This window comes from Phragmites australis, chromosome 12, assembly GCF_958298935.1.
Source record: "Phragmites australis chromosome 12, lpPhrAust1.1, whole genome shotgun sequence".
NCBI classification, from domain to species: domain Eukaryota; kingdom Viridiplantae; phylum Streptophyta; class Magnoliopsida; order Poales; family Poaceae; genus Phragmites; species Phragmites australis.
Window position 1 is genome coordinate 6,091,495 of NC_084932.1, and position 10,806 is coordinate 6,102,300.

At 44.0% G+C, this 10,806-nt stretch overlaps 1 protein-coding gene across 1 annotated transcript; it reads left to right on the plus strand.

The window, feature by feature from the left end:
• The first annotated feature begins 1,370 nt into the window (after positions 1-1,370).
• Positions 1,371-9,732, plus strand: LOC133886292 (uncharacterized). Its single transcript, XM_062326043.1, has 12 exons — positions 1,371-1,709; positions 2,246-2,334; positions 5,760-5,896; positions 7,164-7,255; positions 7,325-7,711; positions 7,781-7,866; positions 7,945-8,016; positions 8,110-8,212; positions 8,301-8,687; positions 8,757-8,842; positions 8,916-8,999; positions 9,190-9,732. The coding sequence occupies exons 1-12, from the start codon at positions 1,371-1,373 to the stop codon at positions 9,206-9,208; spliced, it is 1,881 nt and encodes a 626-aa protein (XP_062182027.1). The 3' UTR covers positions 9,209-9,732.
• Positions 9,733-10,806: the final 1,074 nt, after the last annotated feature.

The following is a 10,806-nucleotide window of genomic DNA, read 5'->3' on the forward strand; positions in this document are numbered from 1 at the left end:
AAAGACCTGAAAATGAAGCACCGCTAGCACAAAATTTAGACACCAACACAGCCAATCAAGTGAAGAACAGATCAGCATGGCAAGCAATGTTTTGGGATGATGATACTGCTGGTGCTATTGTTGAGATAGACCTGGATAAAGATGAGCCAATTGGTGTTGAGGAGGAACATCAGTACGGAGTTGTCGACCCACCGTTGGCCCCCCTAGCGAGACCTTTTTCCTAGATGTCCATAATGACCATGACCCTGCTGCTATACTAGATGAGGAGCTTCCTCAAGATAAGGAAGGTGATGTTGTTCCTGAGTATGTGCATGACAGAGAGGACCCAACTTTTGAAATTGATGCCACATTTGCTGACAGTGATACATTCAAGCTTCCTATAAGGCAGCATGTCATAGAGTGTGAATTTGAGCTCGATGTTATCTATAGCGATAAAAAAAGGTACAAGGCAAAATGTTGTAGCAGTGACGATTGTGAATGGTTCATTCATGCAAAAAGCTGAAAGATTGCCTAACCTTCAAGGTACTTATGCTTCTATCTTTTCATTTACTCATGGTACTGTTTGTATGTACTCTAAATGCTTTGCTTTCTTGCAGATCATGAATATTGGAGATGAACATACATGTATGTCCACAAGCAAGATTACTGGCAAGATGGCTTCACAGGCTTGGGTTGCAAATAGGGGGAAAGATATAATGATCAAAGAACCAAACATTGGATCCAGGAAGCTACAAGAAAGGTTGGAAAAGAAGTACAATGTGAAATTGGGATATGGGAAAGTGTGGCATGGGAGGCAAAAGGCTCTAGATAGCATCCATGGATCATGGAATGATAGTTTTGAAGGGCTTTGGAGATTCAAGGCAGCAATGGAAAGAGCCAACCCAGGTAGCATTGTTGACATCGATGTTAAGACTCACAATGAAAAGTTGGTCTTCAATAGACTATTTGTGGCCCTCAAGCCATGCATTGATGGATTCTTGAAAGGGTGCAGACCATATATGGGATGTGGCTCAACTTTTCCGAATGGGAGGTACACATGTCAACTTGCTGCAGCTATGGCAATCGATGGCCATAACTGGTTGTTCCTGGTGGCTTATGGGGTGTTTGAGAAGGAGACACTCAATAACTGGGAGTGATTTATGCAAAGACTAAAACATGCAATTGGTACACCTCCTGGTTTGGTCATACACACTGATGCTAGAAAGGGACTTGAGTCTGCTGTTAGCAAGGTATTCAATATTGGTGTTGAGCATAAGGAGTGCTTTAAGCATCTTGTTTGGAATTTCAAGAAGAAATATAAGGGTGACATAATTGACAAGAATATGTGGCCGGCTGTATGGACCTATGTACCTGAAAAGCACCAAAGCTTAATGGCTGAGATTGGAACAGCATGCCCTGTTGCTGTTGCCTATCTAAATAAAAATCACAAACATTCGTGGATAAGGAGCAAATTTTCAGAGCTGTCCAAGGTTGAGTATGTGTGCAATAACATAGCTGAATCTTTCAATAATTGGATCAAGGATACAAAGGGGCTACAACTTGATGATTTAATCGACAAGATAAGGCAGATGATAATGGTTCGGATGTCCAGCAGAAAGATAATAGCAGACAGGTTGCAAGGTAACATTTTACCTAGTGTGGTGAAGGCTCTCCATGCCAAGAGTAGGGGCCTGAGGTATGAAATATTTAGGAGTGGAGACAATGCTGAGGTAGCAGGGATTGACCCTAGAACTAACAAACCATGGAGGTATGTTGTATTGCTCAAAGAACGTCAATGTTCATGTCGGCACTGGCAGTTTTCTGGGAAGCCTTGCCTACATGCAATTTCTTTCATATCCTCCATTTGGAGGCTGAAAATAGAAAACTATATGCATGAATACTTCTCGATTGCTAGATTCAAAATGGCATGTGAGAGTTCTATCATTCCTTTGGGAGACAAGGAGCAATGACCTCAAGTTGACATGGGTTTCCAAGTGCTTCCTCCCAAGCTTGGAAGATCAGCAGGAAGGCCCAGAGTAACTTGGATTAAGCCGTCTGGTGACACCAGCACAAAGTCAAACCAATGTGGTAGATGCAAGGGATTTGGTCACTACAAGAGCAAATGCAAGGAGCCTGAGTGGCAAGAGGGAGACAACCTTCCAGTTGCAGCACGAACTATTAAGAAAATGCAAGCTGCATTATTGTCAAAGTATTTGTTCAATAAAATTCAGTTCCATTCTAAATGAATTTTTCTTTTAATTTTTAGGAAAAGAAAGGCACCTACGGTTATTGTTTCCTCGTCCCAGCCAGATGTGGCAAGCACTTCATCCAAGCCGGCAGCCGCAACGACTTCATGTCAGTCAAGTTGATCTGCATTTGTCAAGTGCTCAAGCACTGAACTGATGTAATTGGGAGTGATTTATGTACTCGGAGATGTAATATGTTGCATCCCCTGCTAGCTTATGTCATTAACTAAGGATTGGTAATCATTAAGTTGTTTTGAACCTCCAGAACATGTCATTTGTTTACATATTGCCTGATTTCTGAATTATGCATTCTTTTGTCACATTCTTGCTGATTAAATGAGCCACATGGATTCACATACAAGCAAAAAGGTTCAGTACATATGCTGTTGGGAAAATGCTGTACAAATGCTTCAGTTACATGGTTTTGTACACATGTTTCTTGCATTCAATCTGTACAAATGAATCTGTACAAATGCTAACTAAGCCCTATGCACTGAAGCTTGTAGAAATCGGGTCAGAGCTGGTCGACGTGGGCATCGACAGAATTGGACAGATGGTCTGGGAGCCGCTTATGTGAACCGCTTTTGAAAATAACTATTTATTAAAAAAAAAAAAATTATACGAAATCGGATGAGGAAAAACTCTATAAAAAATTATATCTCTTGACGAGATCTACAACTTTGTAGTTGAAAACGTTTTCATTTGAGATTATTTAAATGTCTAAATAATTATTTAAAAATTTAAATAATTATTTGAATATCTAAATGACTTCAAATGAAAAAGTTTTCAACTACAAAGTTATAGATCTCGTGGAGGGCTATAATTTTGATATAAAGTTTTTCCTCATCCAACTTCATATGAAAAAATTATAATTTTTTAAGATAAACTGTCACATATTTTCATATACGGTTTTTTTATGTGAAACAACTGTAATAATAGATGGTCATTTTCAGAAGCGGTTCCCTGTGTGAATCATCTGTGGAAATGAGTGATAGTTTATCTTAAAAAATTCATAACCTTTTAATACGAAGTCAGATAAGGACAAACTTTATATCAAAATTATAACCCTCGACGAGATCTATAATTTTGTAGTTAGTATTTCATTTGAAGTCATTTATATATCCAAATAATCATTTAAAGTTTCAGATAGATGATATAAAAAGGATTACATTTGCTATTTATATCACTAGTAGTCATGTGGTGACATGGTAAGGAGGGTTCGCGTAAGCTGAGAGATTCCAGGTTCGAGTGCTAAGAACCGCACGTTCGTGTATTTCGTGCAAAAAATCTTGTGACTTGTGACGACGCGACCGCGAGGGTTGCCTGGTCGGGCTAAAAAAATTTCACTTTTTTTCATGCCCAAAAATGCCGATTTGGGAAGTGATTATCACAGACGATCGGTTTAAAGAATCTCCTGTGAAAATAAAAATTATTACAGACGGTTACTTAAATGAACCAACTATGATAATAAATTTTTACAGGATTTGAAAAGCGATTATCACAGACGGTTGGCTTAAAGAACCGTCTGTAAAAATAAAAATTACCACAGATAGTTTCTTAAGTGAGCGTATGTGATAATAGATTTGCACCTATGCGACCATTGTGACGACGGGAACGATCGCGGGACGTTGGGCACGGTCTTATTTGTTCGGCACGGTCTTACCTCGTTCACTTTGACGTCATCAATCAATGCTCACTACTAAGCGGCCAAGAATCCGTGTCCTCTCTGACCACCAGTATCGAGAACGAAGTGGCAACCGGACAAAACAGCAAAGTAGTATTCTGAAAGCAGCTTTGACTGCAAAATTGGGCCGTCGAGAGCGGATTTGACTGCCAGCGCGGCGGAGACAGCGTCGAACTCCACATCCAGGCTCCGATCATCAGCTTTGACCACACACAAACGACTACCCGATCAGGTACAGCAGCAGTAGCCAGAGATGCAGATGCAGGCACGAACAGCAACGCAACAGACTCGATCTGCACTGCACATGCGTTTCGCGCACCCCGTTGGGGGCACAGTCATGAAAAAAAAAATGACTCCATTGACAGACTCGATCTGCACTGCACATGCGTGCGCGCACCCCGATGGGAGCACAGACGACGCACAGTCATGAAAAAAAAAATGACTCCATTGTCTCTGTGTGCGTCAGAACAGGAAACCGATACCCGCGCTCCACGCGTGCGCGCGTCACCAATACGCGCTTCGTGACTTCTATACACTTGTCAGCTATTTTATTTTGTATTTGATTGGATAGGAAAAAACACCCCGGTGGCCCACAAACGCCCGTTTTGATTGGATAGGAAAAAACACCCCGGTGGCCCACAAACATACAGCGCGTGCGCACGTGGAGGAGCCCGCTGCAATGCACGAATCTTGTAGCTAATCCTGTGAACGAGAATTTGACTGCAAATACAAAATAAAATAGCTGACAAATGGATAGAAGTCACGCAATTTTTTATTCACCATCCACGTGCATGCATACATGCAAATGGGTCCCGTTTCTGTGCGCGCACCCCGTTGGGCCACTTCGCTGCCTGGGCCGCTATTCTTTCAGTCGGAACTATCAATATAATAGTGGCAAAACCATCCGACTCCACACCCGCCTCCTTTCTACTAGCTGGGCACCCGCTATCGTCGCCCTGTCCGCCGACGGCCGCGCCGCCTCTCCAACGAGCTCGGCGAGCCGCTCCTCCTCGGCGTCGCTGGTAATTACTCCAATTCCACCTCCTTGCGAGTTTGGGTTGGTTTGGAGTGCGTGGGTGGGACGCCGTGGCGCGGTGGTGATTGTCGGACGTTATGAAACTTTGTTGTTATAGTTATTTTTATATGTTGTATCTCGAAATCTCTTGCGTATAGATTTAGGAAAAAAAATTATCTATTTGAGTTAATTTCTATATTTTCGTATCTCTAATATTTCATATGTTCAAATTTAATGTTTCAGATGTTATGAAATTTTATTGTCATAGTTATTTTCGTATGTTGCACATAATTCTATACTACATGAGTTTTTGTCTGAAATATTACGTGCAACATGGCAAGATGTAGTGGTATGAATTTTTCTCTTGAAATCGGATGCATACAACAGGCTATTTTTATAATTTTTTCGATGTTGCAAACATTAACTTCTAATATTACAAACGCTATTTTTAAATATTACAATGGACTATTAATTGAATCAGGCGATAAATGGAATGTCCGCACGATATTGCGTACAATATGTCAACATGTTATTGTGAAAAAAATTTCTCTCTCAATCGTACGGATATAAAGTGATTTAAATAGTCTGATCCGGATCGACCAAAAACAACGACCCAGATCGCACGTCCGGATGTTACGAGCATCGTTAACTCGGTATTCTATTCTTCTAGGCGGCTCGCGCTTGGCGAGCCATCACAGGCACCACCAGTCAGCTAGCCACGACGAGAGGGCACGTATGTGACGACGGGAACGATCACGGACGTTGATGCGGAGAGAGAAACGATCAAACGAAAGGCCGGATGCTGCCCAACCTCCCTCCTCGGACTTATAAATAGTGGCAATCCCACGCTTGTTCCGAGAACACACCCGCCTCCTTTCTACTCGCTGGGCACCCGCCATCGTCGCCCTGTCCGCCGGCGGCCGCGCCGCCTCTCCGACGAGCTCGGCGAGTCGCTCCTCCTCGGCGTCGCTGGTACTTACTCCAATTCCACCTCCTTGCGAGTCCGAGTTGGTGTGGAGTGCGTGGGTGGGACGCCCCGGCGCGGTGGTGATTGCCGGTTGGATGATGCGGCCCGCGCGGTGGGTTGGGTTGGGAGTTGAGGAGCGAGCTGCGGCAGTGCGGCGGGTTGGGGAGTTGGAGGAGCGTCGTCAAGGCCCAAGGGCGCCATCGAGTACTCGTTGGCGTCCTCGACTCGCCCCGATTCGGCCGGACGTGCGCCGCGGACGATCGTCCTCCGTTTTCGCGCCGCACAACGCACTTACGCACGTACGGGGAGGGCGCCACGCGCGCGAGCACCGAGCTGGCACTGGTAGGGAAGGTGGGAAGCTGAGCTCGGGGCGTGGTGATTGCCGCTCGCTGGGCCTTGAAGATGGTGTTGGCTTCGGCTTCAGCGCACGGTGAGAGTTGGCTTGGGAGGCGGTGAGAGTGGCTTGCGGTGGCTGGTGGTGGTCGCCACCATTCCCCACGCAGTGGCGTGGCTGGGGAGGAAGTGGGCGAGCTGAGGGGGCACTCGCGCAGAAGCTGGACGATAGGTTGCGGCTATTGTTGGTCGGCGTCACTTGCCACGGGAGGCGGAAGTGCGCGGTGTGGCATCGCGGTGGTGTCGGCCAAGGAGACGATCGGCGGCCGCTTTTTGTTGCGCTGAACTCGGTGTGCAGAGGTGCACGCAACGCATAGGTGGATGAGCGCGTCCAGTTGATTGGAGGAACCGGGCACGCGTCCGAATCAAGTACGCGTGGGCTGGGGTAGCACGGAATGGTGGCCACGGCGCGGCACGGAATCCATGGATGCGGTTGGGGGGGGGGGGGGCTGGGAGGCGGCGCGCGGCGAGTCGTGGCGGCGCCGCGCGACGGTGCGCTCAGAATTGGCGGACACGAGTGAGCGGGGACGGCATGCGGGAGTACGGGTACGCAAGCCGTGGCCTCAAGCGGTGGCTGCGGTATGTGGTCATCTCCGTGCCACGGAAGCCATCGTGGAGTTGGGAGGCGGCGCGTCGGAGCAAAGCAGCGCGATGGCCGGCTCAGCTATGCTACTGCGGCACTCGGTTGGCATGGGAATTGGGTGGGTATTGAGCAAGTGGTGGCATGCTTGGGTGGCCATTGAGCATTGGGGGAGTCTGACAAGTAGGTCAGCGTGCGTCGAGAGGAACCGGCATGCGCCTCATCACTCTGCTCTGGGGGTTGTGGGTATGGTCCAATTGGGGACATGTTTTCACTTTTATCAATTGTTTTCGTTTCAGAGATGGCAATTCTCCCAGATGACTATTTGACTGATGTTACTAAGAAGGGCTATGTGAAGGAAATGGAAGATCAAGGCAAATCTCAAGAAGAGGTAACTGTGTTTTGCTAATTTGCATGACCCGTGGCATGAGACATTTATTGACTTAGTTTTGGTTTTCAGGTTGCAAAGGCAGAAAACTGTAGATTGAAAGGATACCTCTCGATATGCTTGTCTGGCGTGACCACTGTCTACTGGAGTGGAGCAATTGCTACGCTTATGGAGATGAATAAAACCCAACCTACTGAGACCTTTTGCCTTGTCTTGTACTTACTTGTTAGTCTAATTCTAATGCTTGTTGGAGTGGCAGCAGCGACCTTCCCATCGATCACTCCTTGGAAAATGGGTTTTGCTGGCCTTGGATCCTGGCAAGCAATGATGTTTGTTTTAGTGACCTTTCATCTGGCTACATTCAAATTACACCTCAAGCCCATGTATTCTTGGATCTCTATGGTTATCTCCTCAATCCTAGTCAGCACTTTTTGGGGCATATGTGCACAAGACCCTTTGGTAAGTGTTTCTGTGTTTGAATCACAGTTTTAGCTAAAGAATATACTACTAATTGACATGATCATCTAGGTCCTGCATGTTCTAGCAAAGTATGTTGTCTGGTACTCCTTCCAGATAGCTTATGGAGTCTTCCAAATCAGTCTCTTCCTCATAAGGTAAGTTGTAACTCATCAAGTGTCATTCAGATTGAAGCTGATTGGACACTATTTTTAATTTGTTCATGGTATGACCAGTTGGTTGGCAAAACCTTGTAATTGTGTAAAGCCTCTGACATATAGAGTGGTTGCTATGTACCAAGCGACTAGGTAAGTAGTACTAAACAAGTTGATTGTCAACGTCATTTTATTGTTCTCTTTCTTTCTTTTATTTTGACCTAACACAAATCACAAATATTACAGAGGTTATCTCCCAGTTGCTCCACCATTTCTTCCTAATGACTTCCTCACTGATGTTACAAAGAAGCTCTACGAAAAAGACAACCAAGGGAAATCTAAAGAAGAGGTATTGTAAATGTTTTGCTGATCAGCATTATTGATGACATGAGACATTTATGAACTTGTTTTGGATATCTCCTTGTTTTGGTTTACAGGTTGATAAGGCAGAGGATGATAGATTGAAAGGATACCTGTCGATATGCGTGTTTGGTCTCACAATCATGTACTGGAGTGGAGCAGTTGCTATGCTTATGGAGATATATAAAACCCACCCTACTAAGGCCTATTGTTTTGTCATGTACTTCGTTTTTTGTCTCATTTTGATGCTTGTTGGAGTGGCGGCGGCAACATTCCCATCCACAAGCCCTTGCAAAATGGGTTTCGCTGGCCTCGGAGCATGGAATGCAATGCTCTTTATTGTCACCACCTTCCACCTCGCTACATTCAAGTTATATCTTGAGCCTATTTATTCTCTGATATCTTTGATTATATCATCAATCTTGGTCAGTATCTTTTGGGGCATAGCGGCTCAAGATCCTATGGTGAGTATTTTCTATTTGAAAAATAATTTTAGATGATATAGAAAAGCACTAATTGATATAATTCTACAGTTTGTACATATTCTTGCTAAGTATGTTGTATGCGGCTTTTGTTACGGAGCTTATGGTTTGTACCAACTTGGTTATATGGTCGTCAGGTTAGTAGTTGTCGTCTTTCACACATACCTGATTGTAGGAGCACATTATCTAATTTGTTCGTGTGTTGAGCAGTGGGGCATGTAGTGCGGGGAGGAAAGTTTGCGATGGTGTAAATTCTATGAGGGGTTCACTGTTTGCTCCGAACCATGCAAATGGGTAAACAACTTGTGATTGTATTTATTGTTGCCTTATTTTGTTTTTTTTTGTCTGACATGACATGACACAAATGTCACATGGGTTATTTTCCCTTTCTCATTGAGTAATTATGTAGTAATTGTTCTCACTACAAGATCTCTATATTTCCCCTTTCTCTTCGGATGTTGATGCAATGACTGTTTTCTTGCAGTTTGGGCTTCGGACTGTAATGAAGCATACATCTGACAGAACAACTGCAGAAAAGCAAATGAACCATACTGCTACACACAGTACATGTAGATTTCAACACCTGAGCAAAAGATGGGTATAGCTGGTTACTTCGAACATGCAGACTCTTGGAGAGAGAGTAATCAGGGAGCTCTTTACCCAATTTAAATAGCATATCCTAATCTAGCATAATAACTATATCTACGGATATTTGTTTTCAGCTTGTCCGGCTCTTCATCGCTTTTGTCTCTTAGCATCTTTGGTGTGTTTCTTTTGTTGCTATGTGCATCTTTAATATGCAGATGTTAGGGAAAATTCTTGTACAATTGTTTCTGTAATGATGAGAGTTAATAAAATTTCTCTTAAAAAAATCAAAATAATTCCACAAGCAGCAAATTTGTCACCGATTGTTGCACCAATTTCCTTTTCCACCAACTGTTTTCTAGGACACCGGATGAAACAGAGAAACACAAAAGATATTTACACTCGAAATTGGCAAGACAAACTGTAGTGTAAGTTAGGGATCGTTCATGTTACAGTACAGGTTGAACATCACATCCGAAATACGGAAACACATATCAAAGACATTGCAGAAGCTTCGCTTGCTTGAGTAGGATGTTGATGCATGCGGGATGTTCGTAGAAGTTGCCCATGCATATTTCCACCGTTTTCGATAATGTTGTGTTGGCAAAAGGAACAGGTCGCGTGCATGTGTATTTGGTAATACAAGTCCAAAGGAAGTGACGGTTGCAGGAGAAGCAGACAGCTCCACTCCTTTTTCATATGAGCAGGGACAGATATACAACAATCCTGGATGAACAAAGAAGCTGTCAGCAAAGTATAGGAGACTCATAAACCTGAACAAAGACTCATATTGCGACAGATTATCGTAGAACAGTTCTATTTGATTCTATCAATTATCAATTGAACAAATAGGGCTGTTCAACGGCAGTGTGGCAGATTTGCCGGCTTAAGTTTGAGTTGCATAAATACACTAGAGACGAGCTCGCAATAGATCTCTGGATGAAGTTTCACTAACCTAACTTGATACCAACCAACACATTCAGAATGTGAATTTGACAAATAATTTACCTTGCAGCTACAGTCGCATCATACAGAAAATACAATCGGAATAAAATGGAAATTAATGGTGAACATATTTCAACTCACCCCCTCCGTACTACACATACTCAAAGCAACACTTTCGGCTGTTAACTCGCATCTTATTTGCCTCAAGACAATATCACCGTCATCAACAATGTGTTTCATCAGTAAGCTCCACCAGAACTACTGTGATCTATTCAATAAAAAAATTTGTAAATGGTGAGCAGATATGAACTGACATAATTTCTTCTATTAATTAGGCCTGGGCAAAAAAAACCGACACCGAAAACCAAACCCTAAATACCTGAGACCGAGACCGAAATACCCGAAGACCGAAATTTCGGGTAGTATTTCGGGTATGGGGCCCAGATAACTGAAATATTTTAGGTTGTTTCGGTCAGGTACCCGAAATACCCGAAGCGCTTTTGGCCCAGGCCCAGTTGCACTTGCACTGTTGCACAGCCGCCTACTAGCGCCCCATAGGCCCACACCCACC